Source organism: Poecilia mexicana, unplaced genomic scaffold, assembly GCF_051168715.1.
Source record: "Poecilia mexicana isolate PSO_F unplaced genomic scaffold, ASM5116871v1 scaffold_2, whole genome shotgun sequence".
In the NCBI taxonomy this organism is placed as follows: Eukaryota; Metazoa; Chordata; class Actinopteri; order Cyprinodontiformes; family Poeciliidae; genus Poecilia; species Poecilia mexicana.
This window is the reverse complement of record NW_028263371.1, coordinates 41,544,200-41,566,759: the sequence shown is the minus strand read 5'-3', so window position 1 is coordinate 41,566,759 and position 22,560 is coordinate 41,544,200. Positions and strand designations below refer to the sequence as shown.

At 40.5% G+C, this 22,560-nt stretch overlaps 1 protein-coding gene across 1 annotated transcript in view; it reads right to left on the bottom strand.

The window, feature by feature from the left end:
* Positions 1-921: 921 nt before the first annotated feature.
* myo3b (myosin IIIB) overlaps positions 922-22,560 on the bottom strand; it is a 71,328-nt gene continuing 49,689 nt past the window's right edge. Inside the window, exons 27-35 of the mRNA XM_088000858.1 lie at positions 20,676-20,787; positions 20,410-20,572; positions 19,945-20,025; positions 17,817-17,913; positions 14,513-14,564; positions 13,471-13,594; positions 2,904-3,004; positions 2,478-2,524; positions 922-2,088 (exon numbers count right to left, since the gene is read on the bottom strand). Coding sequence (XP_087856984.1) covers positions 1,956-2,088; positions 2,478-2,524; positions 2,904-3,004; positions 13,471-13,594; positions 14,513-14,564; positions 17,817-17,913; positions 19,945-20,025; positions 20,410-20,572; positions 20,676-20,787 — 910 coding nt within the window. The 3' untranslated portion in view covers positions 922-1,955. The remainder of the gene's footprint in view (positions 2,089-2,477; positions 2,525-2,903; positions 3,005-13,470; positions 13,595-14,512; positions 14,565-17,816; positions 17,914-19,944; positions 20,026-20,409; positions 20,573-20,675; positions 20,788-22,560) is intronic.

Sequence of the window (22,560 nt, the reverse complement as noted above, 5' to 3'; positions counted from 1 at the left end):
TGAGGTCGAGCTCAGCCTCTGTGAAGCTCCGTTTGGTGATTCTCTGCTCTCAGACAGCACAAAGCCCCTCTAACTAAAGCCAACTCGCAGAGGGAGAACTCGTCGAAAGAGTTCTGGGTTTTGCAGGGATTTGTCTTTGGATCAGTGTGAGACAGGAGACACGAGGTTTGGAAATAGGTAGATGTTTCAATTTCATGTTAACACTGCTTAGGCTGGAGGCTTGCTGCGGGATGAGGGGCTTCTCGTCGGAAATGTGGAAAAGAGCTGGAAAATGTTTGTTAAAGATGTAAACCACATGGTGTAACTGTTTCAGGGAATGGTTTTACTCACACAGAGGAGGATGTTTTTTTTTTTTCATTTTATTTTTTGTACCTCAGATGTTTGGATTTATTTCTCAAATGTTACATATTCATGAATCTATCAAAAAAAAGTAATAAGAATGTAAACGAATAACAAAGACATTAAGAGTTAATTTCAGCCATATGTGGCTCTAGTGCGAGTGTTTTATTATTACAACTGATTTTTAACGTCGTACACTCTTCCAACACCACCACACGATGTTTTCCTTCTGTCTATTATGATTAACATGATCATAAAGGAACGTCTGTGAAGTTTCACAGCAATCTGTCACCTGAGCAAAGCTTTGAACATGTGGCAGAATTTTATCTATTAATAAAAAATAAATCAATTTTATCTTGTTCAGGAAGCAAATAAAGGCAAAGAACAACTTTGCAAGAGTAAATCTCACTATTGTCAAGCTATTTGTTGACACAACCTTTGTAGTAACAGAAAAAAAAACTCAGTAATGTAGAGCTGTACAGAGAAATCAGCTGGTCGCTGATGGTTAGCTTGACCAGTGACTCCCTGCTCAGATTTATTTTCTGATCCATGAACATGAACAAAAACTGAGCACTAACCGGTCATGCTAGCAACACTTTTCTGAGTAGAAGTGTTTACTGGGGGAAGAAGATTTAAATTAGTGTCAGTATCAGTTTTTAAAATGAAGCTAGATTGAGAACAGAAGACGTAAGAAGAATGTTTTACAGAAAATGTCCTTCATAACATGTGGAAACAACTTCATTCAGGAAGCAAGAGGAGGAGACTTGAAGTAGATACAGTGAAGTTGCTCTGTCAATCTTTCTGAGTCAGTTTTGCCAACTTAGGATGCCTTCACACCAGCCCAGAACTCTAGTTCACTTGCCAAGAAAGTCTGCTTTGTTTTGAGAGGTGTGAAAATGTAGTTGAACTCTGGTGCAGATCAGAAAAGTGAATTCTGGTCTGTCTAAAAACCTGGGTTTCGTTTTGGTTAAAATGAACTCTGGGGCGGTTCGAATGCATATGTGAATGCAAACAGACTGGAGACCGCTCCAAAAGCAGGAAGTGTACTATAGCGGAGGGCATTCTGGGTAAATACAACCAAAACAGTCCAGCACTAGCTGGAGGAATGGCTTGTAGTGTTTTGCCAAAGACAAAAGAGAAATCCTGCAAGTTGTTATTGTTGTAGACTCCTAAGTGGACCATCTGGGTAAAAACTAAATAAAACTTAAGAAGACTAGGAATTAAAAAGAAAAACCAAAAAAAAAAGAAAGAAAATAACAGTAAGACACAAAATTATTCATACCCCTGGCACATATGTAAAATATTTTCATTTGACCAGAATTTTTTTTTCTTATAGGAAATGGGGCAGCCATCTACCAATAGAACAAAAGACAATGTGCAAGAGCAGTGCATCTGTACAATAATGCCAGAAAAGGTAAGTGAGCTACTCATACAAACTCAGAGCCCTTTGGATTAACAGACCAGAGCACAATGTCTGCACAAGTTGCTTCTCCTGCACCAGTTCCACTTGTTCTTCCCACCAAAGCGCGGCCAACACAGAGCGGTTTTCCTTTGGAGTGTCTGTCTGTCTCTGTGTCTGATGTATCTTTCTTACCGGCTGACACTGACACAGAGCTTCAGCGCTGACTGACGAGGGGCCCGTTGGAAAGGGTGGGAGGGGGTTCAGTCGCGTGCTCTTCCTCAGGGATCGACTCCACGGTTGACAGTAATTTGTAGTACTCGTCCTCTCCGTCCAGCACTTTGATTTGACTGTGATGTGTGAGAAGACAGGAGTGAAAAACTTGGATAGAGCGGGCAGTGATGAAGTTTTTCATGATCCGAGGAAAAAGAGGCAATATTTGCAGACGCAGCAGGCGTGCAGTCAGGTGTTTAACTCAAACTGTGTCATTTATAGTGCAAAGTCAGGTCTTTAACAATTAAAATGAACATCCTGACAAAAGCCTAATGTGCACCTCTCCCCCCCAACTCTATAGTGACGCAGAGCTTCCTCCCATAAAAAAACAAACAAACAAAAAAAAAAGCGTTATTTTCAGCTCTCCATTTACATTGTAAGAAAACAACTCCATTTCTGGATTTTCCGATCCCACAACGGGCCTGCTCTGTTTAGAGTCGCTGTAAGTAGGAAAGCAGTTATTTACCCAAGTTTTCTCGGCTTCCTCTTGCTCCCCTGGTGATCCAGAGTTCTCTGAGGAAAGGGCCAAGAGCACACAGTCAAAAGATGAGCAGAGAGTCATTAATTTTTAATTCAAAGTGATTTTGTGTTGAATGCGAGCAGATGCTGATAATATCAGAAGTCACAGCATAATTTTTTTTCTGATCAAAGGGCTCAAGTGAGTCTGATGAAGCATGCATCTTGCTCGGCTTTGATAAACCACATCAATTATTCACCGTGAAGGCAGACATCCTGACATGAAAGCAACAGATAAAGAGCATAAGCACATGTTCAAGACAAGAGGCAGAGGAGCGTGGGGGTGGGGCTCCAGGGTCTGGCACAGGTAGGTTTAATTGTATTATCATCTGGAACCAAACTCAGACAAAGGCCTTTATCGGCACTTTGAACTCACATTTAGCTGGTTGTAGTACAGGCTGTCTTCAGGGCTGTTGAGCAGCTTGGGCTGCTGGCCACGACGACGAGAAGTCCTCTGCTGCGGCTTCGTCACTGAACCTGAAACAGAGGGAGAAAATGAGGGCAGCCATCCAAGCAGGCTCAACAACAACAACAACAACAACAACAACAACAAGCACCGGCACGATACCAACGATGACGACAGCAGCAGTAAGCACAATCTGCCCTCGACTCTTTTAATCTGCGTGACTGAAAAAGCAAGTGAAATGCTTTAAAATTCACTAAAATGCAATCACGTAATTTCATTGATGAGATGACTCAATAACAGCTTAATTTTACAAAGATCCACACGTATAAATCACTCAGAATTATATCTCTCCTAACAGGTGCACAGCAGGATGTGTTGGTGTTTCTCGTGCTGCTGCAGAGGAAGCATTCAGAGGCGAAACTCTGCGGCACAGACCAATCAGAGCAGACTTGTCGTAAAAACGAATTCACTAGGTGCCAATTATAAAGCAAACACAAATAATGTTACAAAAGTTGTAACAACTCTGACAAAAATTAATACAGAGGTTTAGTCCCTTAGAAAAGTATTCCTAACTTTATTTATATATATAAATTTCTTTTTTTTTTTTTTTTTACATTTTGTCTCATTATAGTCACAAACTTTGGAGTGTTTTAGGAAATATGACATGCCTATAGTTTATATGCATATATATTCAAATAAAAATCTAAACCAATTGCATGTTTTTGTACTGTCTTTACTCTGATACCCTGAATGAAATCCTAGTTACATTTAGAAGCAACAAAACTGAAATATAGAGTTCAGATGCATATAATTTGAATTCAGCATAAATCCCTCTGTGTTATGAAGGTCATAAATGTTTGTTAGAGAACATTGGCGAACAAAAAGCATCACAAAGACCAAGGAAGGGAAAGCTCCATCTAATCAATCATTACATCAAAATGGAAAGAGCGTGGCAGTCCACATAAACTGACTGTAACTCTGGAGGAGCTGCAGCTCAGGTGGGAAGCTCGGTCAAAAAGACGTCTATAGGTCTGATCTACAAATCTGGTCTTTTCTGGAGTCGTGACAGGATTTGTTGAAATAAAGCCATGAAGATGTTCTCACCAGATGATGCTGCATTTTAATGTTCAGGGCTTCAGTTAAGCTACAGATTGTTTATACCCCTGGTAGATTTAGATTTAAAACCTATTTTCATTTAACCAAGAACTATTTAACTAGAAACTGAGTCTGCATGTCACCCTGAACACACCATCCTCATCTCCATTACATGATTAAGCCAATAATGCTTTCTATAAAAGCATTTTTTTTTATTTAATTGAGCATACTGATAAAAAGTAATCTATTTTTAACACACTCACCATTTCTTTCATTAATGAGGTTAACAATGATGTCCTGTAATTGCAGTGCAAGTTGTTGTATTTAATGAGGCTTGCTGAGAGTTGTCAGGCTTTAATTGTTTAGTCCAGAAGCCGAAGTTTAAATGTACAAATAAAGAGCTGAAAGTCGTACGCAAAATGAGTTTCTGTAATTAACTATTTGCCATAGGGAGCCTTGGTATACACATTTAAACACATGTTCAAAATTCACCCAAAGTGTCATATGCTGGCCATCGGAGACAAGCAACCGGCATCCTCTGTGCTAAAACGGGAATTTAATATGGATAGATGGTTGGATGCACTGATGGATGGACGATTTTGATGATGGCTTTCCACCCTCGCCCAACTTTGATTAAAAAAAAAATCCACACATTACAAAATCCGAGACACGAGACAGCATCTATATTTAGTGCCCGATAACGTTTCATCTCCCTTTGGTTTTGGTGGAGACACGACGTTTCTTCATCATCTCCTTCCAACTCACCATGTCTACCTTGACTAAAGCAGCATTTGCTCTTTCCATCTTAACACTACTTTGTGCTCACTTTGAACAGACCTCATCACATCTCAATCCTGCACATCAAAGAGCAGCGTCCCCCTCCATCCCTCCAATCTTCCCTCGGCTTTCTTGATGTTATTCAGACCTGCACGAGTTTACTAAAGTCACACTTAGCAAAAGTTCCTGTCAGTTCTGAGATATTGGCTAACTTCTACCGTGAATCTTATCTATCCGTGCCTCGGAGGCGCTAACTGCCCACTGTGTGAATCCTTGTTACCCACGAGTATTTGAGGATACTTAAAGAATTTTCATAAATGCAAGGGGGAATAAAATGCTTTGGGGGTGGAAAGGGGTTTATCCCTCTTAAAAATGCATTGGGTTGCATCAATAGCACCTTCTGTGACTTGCCAAAGTATTCACACACCTCAACTTTTTCACATTTAGTCATGCTACAACCAAAAACTTCTTTAATCTTCTCCAGCAAACTCACCAATTAGCTATATTTATCCACAGGCACAAGCTATACAGGCAACATGAGTAGGTAGATGGTTGCGGTAGATTTTATTTGGTGGCATCTGTATAAAAGGGGCTGAATACAAAACCATGCATTGCTCCCCTTCTGTTTAGCAATTACACGACACATTGTGGTGGTCTGTCTTATAAAATGCCAATAAGACACATTAATGTTTGTTATTGTAATAAGCCACAAATGTGAACATGTCAGAGGGGTGTGAATACCTTTGCAAGACTCTGATTATTTAAATCTAATTTAAAAATAAATCAGTTTTTGATCTTTTTATGATACAATAAGAACTGGTTAAAATAAATGTAAATGTTAATACATGTAATATTATAATAACCATTAAATTCAGGCTCTGACATCTTCATTATGAAACCCAATACCTGGACACGCATCCGTCTCAGGAGCTCAGTGGCTCTCAGCATGTTGTTGAGATAAAATGTTTGTGCAACTAAATATTTCCCAGTCAATAATGTGAATGTCATTGCTGGCAACAGTCAACCCTGTTGTTTACCTCATCATTTTTGCTGTTTTAATGGTCTAATGTTCAGTTCCATATTAGCAGGTCTAAAGCTTCCTGAACATGGCTGACCTGGATTTAATGGAGGTCTGGGCGCCTCGAGTCCCTTCGATGCCTCAAAGGTGACCATGCTGATGGAGTTGGTTTTATACTGGCTAATAAATACAAAGTCATTACCCGCCAATGTCACCGTTACTTAATTTGAGTCATGGTTGTGGTGCAGCAAACCTCCCACAATGAAACAGAGGGCTTCTCTGTTGGAAATGCATCAGACCTACATCTAAGCTTGGAGATTCCTTTTTTTCTCCAGCTATCATGGCCGACTGGATTTCACGGTGCTTATAGTTCTGAAAATAAAAATAATACAGTGCCAGATCTAATATCTGACCACTGAAATCCAACACCAGTGTCAAACAGAGGACTGAAAAACACATTGGCATAAGGGCACCACTGAAAGTCAGTGAAAGTGACTGTGAACGCGCAACGTCTGGACAAACTGCTGATGGGGGAAGGTTGTAAATACAGACTTATGGTTTTGTTGGGTTAAGCTTCAGTCTGTTTGTTGGTTTATCTTTTATTTTCTTTCTTATTCTTGTTGTTAAACCATCAATTTGACTAGAAGCACAGATGATAGGAGCCTAATGGTGAAATCTGGAATCTTTCCAGGGTCTTTAATATATAGTACATTCCCCATTCTAACTAACATTTTACATCAGTTTCTGAAAGACAAATTAGCTTGATGACAACTGATTCTAATTGCTTCTGCGCTTTTTACATGAGCATATTTAAAATGTGCATTTTCTCCAGGTTCTCTGGATAGTTTGCAGCCACTTATGTAGAAAAGTACTGTAATTCATACCACAGTGGAAAAATACTTAAAAAAAAAAAAAAAAAACACCATTAGATGATTTAATAAAAATATGCTCCTCTACTGGATCTCCATCTGCCAATCAGGTCCGAAGTTCAGCCTCACTATTTATCCGCTCTGACCTGCAGCGATTAGAGCGCGCTGCAGATCAGAGGACGGGTCAAGCCTCCCATCTCTCTGCCTCTGTTTGGGAAATCGCTGCCATTTGATCCAGGCCAGCCCCAGAGGAATGCTGCTCCTGCAGATATATTTCAGGCCGGGAGGCTGCCAACAGGCCTCTGGCATCGGAGTCCCGCTTGGACATTGGCAGGCGGAGAAAGGAAGGGGTCAGGCGGTGGCTTGCGTCGGGGGTTTGCTAAATGATGGTGGGTAATATCTGCTGTTTTGGGTGGGAAGGAATAATAGTCAGCTGGGAATACAGAGGCAGAGCATTTCATGCAGTATTGATTTCTCCATATCAAAAGAAAGCCAAGCAGAGTTTGCTCCTCGCAGTGAGAGACTTACATATTCTACATGTTTGCTCCTTGAGATAAAAAAAGGGGCTGAGATTATTTTTGTGATAGGTGCCTCTTTCATTTTCAAAGAGCAGCAGATGAGCTCTGTTACATCTCCAAATACCACTTTGAAATCTCTTGAAAAAACCAGAATGTTTCTCAGAAACAACATAAAAGAGACGCCGAAAAGGTTTTTTTAGTGGAATAAATTAGAGATATATCGATTTACTTCAAATATCATGTGCTGCAATCACCTGACTATTCCCAGACAACCCATTTGGGCTTTGTTTATTCAGATGGAGAGAGCAGAGGCACCAAAAGGCATGGTTTATAAGGAAAAATCATCAGCAAAGGCCTTTGATGTCTAAATGAAGCATGTGCAACCCAGACCCCTCTCTTTACCTCAGCCTCTTCGCACACATGCACAGAAACACACGCACAAAACCAGACACAAATGCAGACGGCAGTCTGCACAGATATCAGAACCTGAAGAGGATTTCCAGAACTTCTCGAGGAAGGATTTTGTCATTTTGCACGTTGCTCCTAAAGCACCGACTCATGTGCTTTAAATTAGAGGACAAGCTGATCAAATGTAGCAGATATTACCGAATGAGGGCACTTCCTGCATCTGTTTTCACTAACGCAAGCAGAGGATGTTGTTACTTACAAGCAATTTTTCACACCGAAATCAATCATCTGGCTTGACAGGGGATTTTTTTTTTTCCTTTTGTTTTTTTTTTTTTGGAACTTGGACTTCAGGAAAAATGTTCTGAACTTTGCTAAAGTGGATCATTTGTCAGATTTTTTAACAGAAGCAATTTATAACTGTGGCACAGAATCTGTGAAATAAAGTAAGTTAGCAGTGAGGAGACATGAACAAGTAAAACAAGCCAAAAACAGTTAATTTGTTAATTTACAAATTAATTTGTTAGGTTAATTTGTTAGGTCATTTGTTTTTGTCTCTGGACTGGATGAATATCCAGTTATTAACGTTGCAGCTACAAATATACAAAAAAAAAAAAAAAAAACTAGCAGGTTTTTGGTTTGGATAAGGACTTAATATAATGCATTGCAAACAGATGCATAGATGTTTAAGTTTTTCACATTTTGTCACGTTGCAACCACAAGCTCTGGAGTATTTTATTAGGATCTTACATGACAGACCAACACAAAATAGCCATTTCACTGTACAGAAGAAGACATTGAAAGTTTGCATATTATTCTTTAGTAAATAAAGATCTAAAAAGTGTGCTGGTGTTGTGTAAACCCTCAATCAATCACCCCTTGGTTCAATACTTCTGGCGGTCACATGTTCTCATTCAGAATTGCATTTAGCTTCATTCATCTTCTGACCAGCTTCCCAGTCCAAGCTGACAAAAAAAAACAAACAAAAAAAACAAGACATTCCCACAGCGTGATGCTACCACCACCATGTTTCACCCTGGTGACGTGTGTGGAGTTAGTTTTCTGCCACAAGTAGAGTTTTAGACATAGGCAAAGAAAGAAAGAAACAAAAATCACATTTTAGTCTGACTAATAGCTGTGTGTGAACATATTCGTCCATCTGAGCTTCGGATCTCTGCAGCTCTCCCACATTCCACGGGATACTTGGCTGTCGGACTAACATGTCTCGGCAGGTTTGAGGTTCTGCCATTCTCTTTCCATTTCTGCATGGTGGACTTGAACAGTGCTCTCTTGAAGTTTGCAACTGTAACAAAATATGGAAAAGTTCAAGGTTTTTGAATATGTTAGCTAAGCGCCGTACACTAAATCATGAGAAAAATTAAAGAGCATCAAGAGCATAATTTCTGCACCTTGCTTTTATGTCTGGGGAGATTATTCTGCTGGAATTGTGATGATGAGTAGTTTGGAAGTACATCCTGTTAACTACTCCCACTGACATTAAGAGGATTACGTAGGTAGCGTCAGACAGAGGCAACTCCTTCCGTTAAGTTGAGTCTTTCCTATCCCCTCCAAATCTCCGCTGCCGCTACGTCGAGCCTGTAATTTGCCTAAAACTCAAGGCATCCGGCAGAGACACGGCGATACGCGGAGACAGTTAGATGAATCAAAAGGCTGAGAGACAGAAAGAGGGTGGGAGAGTATTTGTCTAGAGAACACGGAGAGGGTGGATCATTTGTCTGACAGATGCGTGTTGATACAGTGATGCTGACGCTGCTGCTGCTGATTTGGAAGTGGTGGAAGTTTGTGGAGCAGCACCTGGTGGCTGTTACCCTTGTGGGACGACATGTGGGAAGTTGAGGGAGGGAAGGAAAACAAGATGTGGTTTCGAGTGTGACCTCGGTGTGGGTAAAAGCTGCAGCTCTGAAGCGCAGAAAGAGCTCAGGGCGACACACAAAATCAATTCTTATTGACTTGAACCGTGTTATACACAGAGGGGGGGACATAAGAATAACTCTAAAAGTCGAACTTCCGACGTATTCCTCTCCTTCTTTGTTGAACAACCAGGTTAACCACTTTCCAAGGCACAGAAGTAATTGGGCTCTGTGTTGTGGCTCCACTTTATCTGCCTCTCTCTTGACACGAATGTTTACCACAACTATAATCTGCAGAAAGCCTGTTAACATAAGTAGCTCGGCTTTCATAAATCATAAAGTCAGCTCTGACTGATCCTCGGCACCATCCTGTTTACCACGCTGAGCAGCATAAGCAGCACTGTGATCATATCTGCCACTTGCTAGCAGAAAGCTTTCTTTCTCCGCACGCCTCTGTGACTCATTTTCCCAACGTGCTGTGTTAATATTCAGGCGGCTGACAGGTGACGAAGGAAGGCGTCGTCTCATATGTGCGGCTTACATGACAACATGCTGTATGTGTGGCGTTTTCACTGACAAAACACGGGAAATCAAAGGTTAGTGTTGCCTGGAGTACAAACTGCTTTAATGCTGTTTTTCTGCCATAAAATACAGATGAGCATTTATCTAAAAAAAAAAAAGTGGGAGCGGCTGATTAGCTTGGTGTCAGGTTTAAAAGAAACAAATCTAACCCAACTTAGTTGGATCACACGGAAACGACCCAACGTCCGTCAGGTCACGCCCCCCTCCCCCCCTCCCTCAGCCCACTCTGTGTTTTACCATCATGGAGGCGGCTTGCAGAGTGTGTGCCGGTGCACGTGTCTGGAGGGGTGGAGTAATTCGATTTCCACGGCTAATTTTCTGTTTCTCTCCACTGGTGTCCCGAAACAGTGCGGGTCGAGCTGCAGCCCGACGCGATCACCAGAGGCGACAGCAGGATGAGACGCAGGAAGGAGCCCTGCTCTCCAAACATCTGGCAGGGGGCAAGGCTTACCCGACTCGCTCAGAGGCCTCTCAGATCAGCGGGGATCAAAGTGTGCCCCGGGTGCCTGAGCCACCGTGGCCTCCCTCAACATATTCAAATGGGGTTTCCTGAAGACGCCACAAGCAGACCTCAGAATGTAAACGAGGCGGTAAAAGGGGTGACAGTGAATGCCTCGAAATCTGCGCACCCTTTGCGCAAAAAACAGAGTTAGTTGAAGAAGTCCAGGAGATCTAAATAAATCGGAACAGGCAAAAATGGTTTCCATGCCTTAAATTCGTATTTCTTTATACCAAAAGAACGGCAACAGTGGCAGACGTAGTGGAAAATGTTTGGAGGATGACAGTGGGAGAGAAGTATCCCATTAGGTCTGAACTGAAACCTCAAACCCCCCAAGATAAATCAGGAGGGGTTACAAGATCACAAAATATCAGTCTTTACCACACGGCCTTTGTAACTTGAAGCCTAAAGGAGTTTAGCTTTCAAAGTCTTTTATTAAATGAAGCAATCAATCTTCTTTAATCTGTCTCTTTGAATAAACTTTTTATCCAGAGAAGTTAATTTACTTAAAAATGTGGATTTTGATTGCCATGATTGGAGAGAACATTCTTATTTAGTTTGTGAAGAATTTTCATTTTATTTTGCATTATTTTAGCTTTATTTTAGAAAAAAAAAACAACATAGCCAATATATACACCCACATAAGCCCTTAATTTGTTTTAGATGTGACCCAGATGTAAATTACTTAATGACCTACAAATGAACAGCAGAAGAGACTCACATCAAAGCTCTTGGCTGAGGAACATTTGTAGCATAAATATGCTTAACCAGAACCATTTTTGTTTTTTAGTTTATTTTTTCAAACACCACCCAAAACCCCCCATTTGTTGACCTCTGACCCCTTTAGTAGATACACCAAACTGGTAAGAAACAAACAAACAAAAAAAAAATCTGATTATTTTCACATAAGTAAATGCACCATACCTTGAGAAGGTCCCAGCAACTCTCTTCACTGCAGAAGTTGCTACTGCATGACGATGACTCAAACCTAGATTTTTTTCTAACATAAAGTTAGAGAAAGCCCAATAGGTGCAAGAAACAACTGTGTTTCCTACGGAGGAATAATGGTCGTTCACAGTTTGGCCCAGTTGCAATCAGACATGCCTACTGACTTGTTTTAAAAAATAACCAGTGATAATTTTTCTGGTGTTATTGCAGACTTTTAAAGGCTGATGGGGAAGCATGAGTAATTCTTACTCTTAATAGGCTGCAGGAGGTGCAGGGAGAATTGGATCTGTGAATTCACAAAATATTTGACAGAAAAACACTAATTTGCATTAATAAGGTAGTTTTTACTCATTTTTGTCAATCCTACAGATTTGGCTGCAGATACAACCACATAATAAATGTGTAGACAATGATGTCATTTACTGAGATGTTGGCTACTTATTCTGGCTGCCATCATATATTTTCCTTTTATATATCAGATGAGTAAATTCAGTGCAGTTTTCTTTCCCTTGTCACCATGCGATTTGCTCAGAAGGAGGAGTTGTTAAGTTAATGATGCAAAACAATCACAAACGAGCAATAAAAACCTGTTGGTTGTGTGAAGCACCTAACAAAATGTAACTAAATAAAATTAATTGTTGGTCAGATAAGTAAATGCACCATACCTTGAGAACCGTTTTACACCGACTGCCCTCTCACACAGTGTGACATCGCCTCTGCTACTCGTGCAAATAAATGATGACTGCAAAGGGCAGGAAGCCCAGGAGGTTGTTTGAGTGATGCAAATGAAAGTTTTCATTAATGCCTAAAATCTGTATGTCCAGGTTAAAACTTTACAAAAGCTGGGCATCCAAAATAAGCCTAAAATATTTCATTAGTGGATGTCTACTAAAATTATTCAGTCACTAGAGCGTTGAGCAAGTCATAGAATAGATATGTGGCTTTTTAAGTGTGGAAATAAACATCCTGCACCATCCTCCTAAGTTTCAAATTTAAAAAGGGAAAGAAGAAAAACAAGAGCTGCAATTAAGCTGTTTCTTCAGAAACGTGTGTCTTCTGACAGAAGGCTCCAGGGCCAAAGACACATTTCAGCAAAAAGCCGTGTTTTCTCTCCATAATCACTCTGACTCCATACATTCATCAAACGCCGCCTCCCTGAGCAGCCATGAAGCCTGCAAGCGGGGGTCACCTGTACGCAGCATTACCGAATTAGCCGATATCTAACCCAGACCTGCTGCGGCGCGCTGACACTAATCCTGGGCCCGCTGGAGAGCCCTGTCTGTGTTACATTATCATGTCTAATCCCCGTAATCTCTCAGCTGCACCGCTAAACGCTGTTCCACCTCGGCCCTCTCACTCCGTACCCCTCTAACAGCCTTAATGAAGAGCCGGGCCCTATTACCGAGGCTGCCCATACAGTGGTGGGCTGGGCGAGGGCCGTAATCGGAGGCCCCCCGCGCAGCCACCCACTCAGCCCTTCCAGGCAGCAGGAATTAATGTAATTCATCGCCTGGGGCAAAAAGCAAACCAAACATATGTTCAACAAATCAGGGTTTGTGTATTTTCTTGTCACCGTCACTGTGCAGGTCTATTAGAGTCGCTGATGAGATCCAAAGCGAAGAGCCCGCCACGTGGGAAAATCAAAGCTTTTGAAGTTCTCGTGCCACTTTCAAAGCACTCCTCCCCCCCAAACCCCTTCCACTTGCCACAAGAAGCTGGTGATGAGCTGACCCTGGTTATTAAAATACCGCAGAAATGATCACTCATAAAAGCAGGTCTCTCTCTTTTTTTTCTGCTGTCAACAAAAATGGCAGTGGGGGGCGGGGGGAAGTTGGATAGGATGAAAAGGTTGAAAGGGCTCCCATATTAAAAATGGCACTTTATCCATTAAAGCGGGATTTCTACTGTCTCTTTGTGTAATTACCTGCACCCACCAGCTCTGCGCGCGGGCTTACCTTGTTTACACTGCACGTCTTGCAGCCTGGCTGTCTCGCTGCAAGGCTTCGTTACACCGTCTTCTCCTCTGCTTTTGTCTCTCTTGATGTCTTTCACTTGTCTGTCTTGGCTGTCAGGGCCAACCTTGAAAGAGGAGGCGTAAACACACCCAGAAGAGCAATGTCAATGAAAGCACCACACGAATACATACAAGTTAAAGCAAGCCTTCTAATGTGTTGTTTTTTTTTTTTCTTCTTCAAATTAGTCATGTAGATGTTGCATTCATTTATTTACAATTTACAATTTGGCACTCATATAACTGAGACCCATTAATGTGCTTTGCAATGTTAATCAAATGCTAATGCAATTGCATATCCCCCTTTTTACTGGTCCTACCTCCTAGCAAACAAGCAGCACACTGACTTAATTGTGAGGGGGGGGAACAGCACAGACTTCCTCTCATATTTAATTTTATCTTTGAATAAAAGAGCTATAGGAAAGTATTAATCTGCTTAACATTTCTAAGTACATCCTCCAAAGGATTTTGCTTTTTTAAATCTTACATATGCTCAGCAGAGTTACTGGCAAAAACTGTACATTTTCCTCATTTCATCCTTTCAACATCAAATGGTGAGCAGCAAAAATTGGATCAGACTTCAAAGCCTGCGATGTGCTCCAAGTCACGGAGTGGCTCTTCTATTTCACATATTGAATCCGAGCAGGATATCAAAGTGCTACCAAAGAACCTCAGGTCTTTACTAAAAAAGGGGTCTAACATCTGTAGAAAGAGGAGCGCAAAGACAAATCACCTCGGGGGAAGAGCGAGCATTTATTCTCAGCCGTGAATTTCCAGCCTTTTGATTCTCCCCGTTCCTGTACCACCCTGTCTTCTCCGCTGAGACGGAGGTTGGAGCAAGAGAACTCTTTTGTCTCAAGGACTCGAAAAATTTCCCAAAGAATAATCTGGGTTAAAGCTGCTTTGTAGACAAGAAGCCTTTTTTTTTTTCTCTCTTTTTTTTTTTTAAAGGGAAACAAAATGCTTATTGATGTTCTGTGACTTACATTTCCTTCATGTAAGTCATCTGGATGAGCCTCTTCTGTCTTTGGGCTGCACCTGTAGAAGTAAACATTTATCAGTTAAAAACAAAATAACAATAGATATTATATAGCTGCACCGGGTGTGGGAGTTAAAAGTTTGTTAGATGATGAATGATTAGAGCATTTAGGCACTTTGCCAAATCATACGGTACATTCTGTACATTGCTATTCTATGCTTTTGCTCAGATGACTAAGTTAAAGTTTAATGTTTTTAATGTAATATTGGTAAAACATTCAATTTTAGTTAGAATTGTCACAAAATGATCATTTTAAGTAAAAAGAAAACACAGTTTCACAATATTAGCACACAGTTTTGAAGAAATATAACAAGATCAAACTGATTTTATTCAAAACAGAGAAACAATTTTTGCTGCATCTAAAATAATGCAAAACACTGATTAATATTGTCATAATAATGCTGTCTATATTATATTATCTTACTATTTTGATGTTGAAGTTAAGATTTACACCACAGATCTAGAGCGGACAGGTGATGATTTATTGATCCGTTTCTCAATCCAAGTTAAAGATTGAGAAACGGATCACAAGTAACAAGATACACTTAAAGACAGTGTCAGCAGCAGGTTATTTTTATAGATTAGTGTTTTACTTTACTTGCATAGAAGTGGAAGACTATAAAGTGTAGAATAAACAAAAGCTGAATTTAGTGCAAGTTTCTAAGGAAACTTTGTTATTCATTTTAGTTGTTCTGCTATTTTTATAGTAACAGTTAATTTAACCAGATGGTATTAACAGGGTAATATAAGATAGAGTACATAACCTCACCAAACTTTGGTTAGCAGTTCTTCTATGGGGGGATTTTTATGCCATAATCCAAGAGCACACATGTTCAGTCTGAAAGCTGGATTTCATGGCAGAAAAATCCCCCCAAACTGGTCAGCCTTAGATAGCTAAATGGACAAGATGTCTGTGGACATCCAGGGTTTGGAACGCCATTAAAAAGTCCAGATGTGTTAATCTTCTATCAACATTTAAGCTCAAATTACTTTACCCGAGTGCTGATTTTATTTATTACCTTTCAGGTGAATTATTTTAGAAAGAGACAGAGTACCCCAACTCTTAAATTCTCTGCAGTACTTTTCTTTCTGCAACAACATCAGGAAATCGCGAAAAGATCTTGAGTTTATGTTTTTATACATGTTATGCAATTTGCTGAATATGAATGGGAATATCTGGGAACGTCTGTCTGAGCACGATCACTTGTGCTGCATTATTCACAAAAACAAACACAGAAGAGCCCACGTGTGCGCACACAACAAAACATGTCAGCAGCATCCATGCTCCGAGTCTGGAGGAATGAGATCTCCTCCAGTTTGGAGCCTGGTGATGCTATTTGGATGCAAAACACCGAGCTGAAGCCTGGCGGAGGAGAGGGGAATCAAAAGGGAGAAGAACAGCGTGTAGGTGAGAATATAGATCTTACAGGAAGAAAAAATGGGCCAGATCATGTCAAAATAAATATATATGGAGAGATTCCAACACTGATTAAACAGAATTGTTAAGTGGAGGTTTGAAGTTTTTCTCACCGAGGAATATGATTGTAAACATGGAGAGGAAAATCCCCAATGAGGCACGGCTCAGTTCGAGTATATAACAAGCACAACATTTTCAGATGTGTAAATCTAGTATTTTGGAGCTGAAATCTGGAGATGAGTGTTGACCACAAAATTCAAACATTTGAACGAGGCTTTTTTGCTGTTGTGAATTAGCTTAGCATTTGATGTGTTATAGCGTATTTAATGGAAAGCTACTGTAGGAAACATTTCCGGGGGATTTGTGATAATTGATAAAACCCAGAGCTCAAAGTCTATCGTCTATTTGATGCTGTTCAGTCAGTGGCTGCTCTCATGCCTCACGCATACTTTCTTAATGACTGGCCTGCCCATGTGCTGAATAAACACAAAGCCCCCAGCTCGTACATCTGGAGACCAGTGCAGCGCCCAGCCCTATTTGTGGTCAGACAAGTGTGCTATCTTGGTGGAAAGTTATTTATTACATTTATAAAACGGTGAAAGGCGGCGCACGAGGAGGAGCTTTCTTCTCTGGGGTGAAACAGCAACTCGCTACACGGTAAAAGTAGCCCTTCCAGGAGTGTTGAAAATGAATGACAGGTTTAGGATGCAGGACTTTAAACTCAGTTCAAATCGAGTTCGGCTTTATTTATGTAATGTAATCTCATGGCACTTTACAAGACAAACAAGGTCTAATTCATATGCAGCTCCATAAACTCCAATTGGTTTGAATTTAAATCAGATGAATCCAGTTCATTTCAATCCAGTCAAGCCACATGGTCACATTCAGACTCAATTACAGTCCAAACGTATACATACCAGAAAAATCTAATTTGCTTCATCTTTTAATCCATATCAGTAAAAAGTTGTTCATCCAAGTAAGTTGACCCAATTACTGTAGAGAGAAATCGCTCCATTTTAACAGGAAGGAACCTCCAGCAGAACCAAAACGCATAAATTGTGCAATATCAATAAACATGAGAGATGCCATAATGTTGGTAAAAAATCGCAATGACAATATGACTTGAACTATATGAATGAATACTTTACTTGAACTTTGGGTGAGTAGTAGTGAGTCTATCCAGATAAATGGAAACATGTGAAATTCATCGTTTCCATCCCAACAACATGGGATTGTTGACAACTTACTTTTTGGCAATGTAATATCAGGCAATAATATTAATAACAATAACAATACCACCGCTTTTGAAGGCTTTGCCAGAACATCTTATTACTTGCTCTCACAAAACATTTTTTAAATCAGGATGGCATATTTCTCCTATCGAGTTTCGGCATGAATTTGACACCATAAACAAGTATCACCAAATATATTACTGGTATGGCAACCATAAATGGATGGTACAAATGTGGCTAATAATTTCCAAGAAATTCCTTATATTAATATGGAGTATAATTATAAAGTGACTGTGGTTGAGTTAATAAGTTAGTAGCATGAATAGCTCTGTTACGGGATTTCCAAAATTAACTTATTCAGTGGGTTCGTCACAGAAACAAACATGGTTTAACACAATGAGTTGATAAAATTACATTTATTTAAGTATAACACCAATACAGATTATTGAAGTAAAGACAGCAATCATGTTGTGGGGAGGTTAAATACAGAAACCCCAAGCAAATCAGCCCAGTAAAATGGCTACTTCAGAGAACTTCTTTTGCACAGTAAATCAAAAAAGGAAATGACTGAAACACTCGGTGACTATAAATCCTAATCTCACCTTGTGTGCTCTTCTTTGGTGGTCTTTCCTCTGGCCTCGTTGTGACATCGTTGCCCTGGGGATCCGTGGACGTGACGGACTCGATGGCCCCTGTAAACTGCACAGGATGACACCATGAGATGAACTCTGTGGTTTTGTCTCCTTTCCACGTTGTACAATACAATGTAGAGTCATGATCCGAATCTTTTATACTAGTCTTGATTAATATACCTTTGGGAAATTTAGATTTTTCTTTGTATTCTACTTGTCCATTTATAAAAGTTGGTTTTCTGGTTATTTGTTAAGCTGAAGAACTTTGACCTGTTAAACACAACAACCTGACCTGACTGGCCACTACTCATTTAATACCTTTAAATAGGTATTAAAGGCAGGCATTTAATTAGCTGAAGATAATATTTTAATAGATGTTGTGTTTTTATTGGCTGCAAGTTAAAAAAAAATCATCATAATGAACAGAAATACAGATTTGAAAATATTAGTCTTTGATATAATTATGAAACAAAAGGATTTTCCAGATGAATGAATATAACATATATACAGAATTGGAAAAAAAATTAAGAAACCACTTAAAATGATCAGCTTCTCTGATTTTACTTTACATGTTTGAGTAAAATGAACATTGTTCTTTTATTCTATGAACTACTGACATGTCTCAAAACTTCCAAGCAAACATTTTGTATTTATTTGCAGAAAATGAAAAATTGAATAAATAACGATAACAATGTTGTGCTTTCAGACCTCAAATAATGCAAAGAAAACAAGTTCGTATTCATTTAGAAACAACAATACTAATGTTTTAACTCAGGAAGAGCTCAGAAATCAATGTTTGGTGGGACAACCATGAGGTTTTCAGTGGGGTTCATATATCTAAATATTTAAATATATGTATAAAGAAATAAATTCAGCACTCATTAAAGCTGAGCTTGTGTGATTATTGAGACGTATTAAGATTCTGACAGAGGGTGAAAGAAGCATGCCGGGTTAGTCCCTCGGCCCGCTTTGTGCTTTTCTGCCAAAATTATATGCACAGGGAAAGAATGCTCAAGTACATTATTGAGCAATGGTTCTCCTTTGCATGGCCTAATCTGATCGATGGTGAGCACGTCCCTCGGGTCCTGCTGAGATCTGAGAAGCCACCAGGCTCATACATTTGAAAGGCATCTGTTTATTTTCAAGATGCAAATGCAGCCCACCTCAAAGGCTATAAGCTGCGGAGAACACACAATGTGAATGTGCTGGAGTGCTGTGCCGGGAGGAGTGGGGGGGGGGGGGTTGGGGGCTGAGGCCCCACTTGTGTCAGGTTCAGGTCCCCCCCGCCCCCACACCCCACCATCCCGTGAACCCCCGGCGGCCACACACAAACACCCTTGTCTGAAAAGAAAGGCAGTTGCGACAGAGAGGCTTTCCTCACACCAAAACCATGTTTACCCATTCAGCAGCTTTATTTACAAGGGCTTAATGGAGCACATTTACACAAGGTGTGCAGGCGACTGAGAAGCTCCATGTGGCAGATGAGGGCAGCCCTTAAGAGAGCCAGAGGAAACAATGCCAGATCTCCTCCCCCTGCCCTCCTCTCTCCAGCCCCTTTTGGCACCCTCTCTTGTCCTCCACTGAGAGGCTCAGAGGATCGGGGGGCTGGGGCTGGGAAGGTTAATGTGCCCACTTTGATCTTCGTCAAGGCACACTGAGTAAGAATTAATTTACATTTCAGATGAAAAGGTTGACAGTATAAAAAGGCATCTTGTTTCTGGTATGTGAGAGCTGTGTAATAGGCCAGGAATTTGAGAGAGGAAGTCGTGAGGAAACAGAAGGGATAAGCCCCTCTCTTGCCTTTACTGGGAATGAGATGAAAGGAAAGACGGATCTCAGTATGCACAGTTCTTCAGAAACATGGGGACCAAATGCTGCCCAAACTTTCAAAAGCGTTTCTCTATGCATTATTAATTAATAATTACTATTTTGCGGGCTACTCGGGGAGATCAAAAAGGTGTTCCACAAGAATGCAAGGCTTGTAGACCTTTGTCCACGCTCTTTTTGAAAAATTTCTCCCATACAGATTTACACATGACGGTCCAGATGTTGCGCATCGCTACGCGACGCACTTCTTAGCAAAATAAACATTTCGTACCTGACTGTATGCGGACTGCAGCTTGTTCCCGCTCCTTTCTTATCTGCTTCAGATTCTGCCGCGCAGCGTAGCCCCTCCAGGCTAGAAGAAGAGGGAGAAAACAATGTGTGTGAGCGAGATCCCTGACCTACCTCTGTGAAACAAAATAGACTGCAGATACTACACAAGATCCCACTTCAAAACACGGCTAAACCAGGTGGCCACAGAACGGCTCCCTTTGAACTCTCAGAGGCCTTATTGTTTGCTCTGAAGCATTGCTCTTAACCCTCGTGGGTCAACCTGTGGTTATCAAACTATGTCTTTCACTAAAATTCACAGACAACAAACCACAAAGAGACGAGGAAACGTCTAAACATTTAAACTGCAACTGTTCCAGCTTTGCAGAGTAAGACAAAACACGGGAACTCATTTGTGTGTTTTTGGTTTATGTTCGATTATTTCCTGTTTAAGTTAACAGAACTCCACCTGACTGGATGATGACGGCGCCGCGGCTTCTTTGCTCCTTTACTTTCCGGTATCGGCGGGCTCCCAGCCAGCCTTTAGCGTAAGCTTGCATCACCACCACCCGGGCTATCACCTCCCGCAGCAGCAGGTTCAGCTGCTCCACATGGTAGTACTTCAGAAACACCTGAAAGGACATTCAGTTCACCTATGCTCTCTTTCTTTTTAAGTTTGGTTTTTATAATAAAACCCAAACAAACCCAAACTTTAAAAGAATGAAATCATGCTACCTTTGTCTTCCCTAACACCGTGCCTTGCAGTTTGGCCCGTTCCAGTATAGCGACTGCGTTTTCTCTGTTTGTTTCGGGCATCTGGTGGGCGCGAAATGCAAGGTAGTAATATCTGTGAGACAAACACAAACAAGATAAAATTACAAAAACTGAAACCTTTGACTTCTGCAAATGACCTGAAAATCCCAAAACAAGATTTTTTTAATCACAAAATAAAGATTTTCCTAAAAAGCTTTAAATACATATTTCCTGCAGTTCTCTAACAATGAGCTTTGGAAGTTATTTTTACCTCCCTTTCCTTCCTGTTCACCTCGACGGGGGCTACAACTTTGGTCTGCATGCAGATTGTTCCAGGGGTTTAAAACGTTTTCAATTAATGCTTCAGTTGTAGAGATAGACAGATTCAGACAAGCAGATATTTTCCTATAGTCACATCCTTATTTACAAAGGTCTGCACACATCCGCTTAACTGCAAAGACATGTTTTATTGTCCTTCCAATTTTGAAGACTGTCTTGTAATCTTGTGCCTCATGTCACATCATATTTACCTGCAAGGAAGCAGGAAATCAAAGACTACTAATTAAATGTTCCTTAATACGCTGATCGATTTAAAAAACAATTTGTTTCATAGGAATTAGTAGGGGTTGTAAAAACAAAACAAAACAAAAAAAAAAACTATTTCCCAGTGTAACATTATAGGCAACATATGATTTCTTTAACATTAAGATTTTTCTCTGTGATGGTAATCTAATGTATTAAAAGTTAATTGATTCTAAAGATTTTCACAGATTTTTCACTGGTATGCCAAAAAGTACAGAGAAATCTGTATATTAGTACATGTTAATGACAAAAAAAGGAACTATAAAAACATTTGAAAGCTGTTTATGAAAGCAAAACAACAACAAAAATAACAAAATTATCTAAAAAAGTGTGGAAAGAGGAAAAGTTGTACCTGACGTCCTCTTTTATTTAATTGGAAACCACAGCACTTTTAATTTTGTCAGCCACGTGCGCTACGTCTTTGCCTTTAAAACTGTGATTAGTTGGAAAATCAGCTGTTCAGACAAACAAAGAGGCATATTGTTGCAAGATTGTTGAAAATGCAACCATCTGAGACCCATCACCGTGCATCCATCCCGCTGCTGCTTATTGCTCACATTGTCTGAGTTCGGGTTCTCTTGTTGTAGTTTAAAGAATAGCAGCACAGAACAGGGTGCTTGTGAGTGTTTGAACAGGGACATCAAGGCTCCAGAGCCCCTGGTTCATCTCCAGCACCACGGAGTTGGTCAAAAACAGAAGAACAACAAGAAGAAAAAAGTTCTTTGAACTCCCCTCCCTGCCTGGTCTAAAGCCTTTCATACTAATTCCTGTTGATACCTGTTATTTCTTTGATGGTAAATACAAAGCGCTGCAACATCAGACGAGCCTTTGATATGGGAGCGCAAATTTAAATCAGTTTTTTACTAGGGGTGCAGTTTAGCCATTCGGGTCCGTCTGCACAACCCCGGCCGGGCTCAGGTGGGATGATGGCGACTCAGAAGCCGAGGTTAAAACCGAGGCGGCACACTCTCTCCAGCAGAATCACACGTGAAAAAGACAACAACAAAAAAAAAAACTGTTTTCATGTCAAGTCACGCATGATCCTCCAGTAATCACTCTGAAACGAGGAGCAAAAGTAGGACATGCAAGGAAGCATCACAAGCTCGCTCAAAGTTTCAGCTCACCAAAATTAAGCAAATACTTTAAAGCTTCCTTTCAGCAGTGAGACTAACCCGTCATCTCAGAGTTTTCTCCTACTGGCCGAAAGCCCAAGTTAATTAAATTTCAGATCATTTTAAAGCCTCCACATTAGAAGTGGATGAATTTTTCAAAGCAACATTGATCA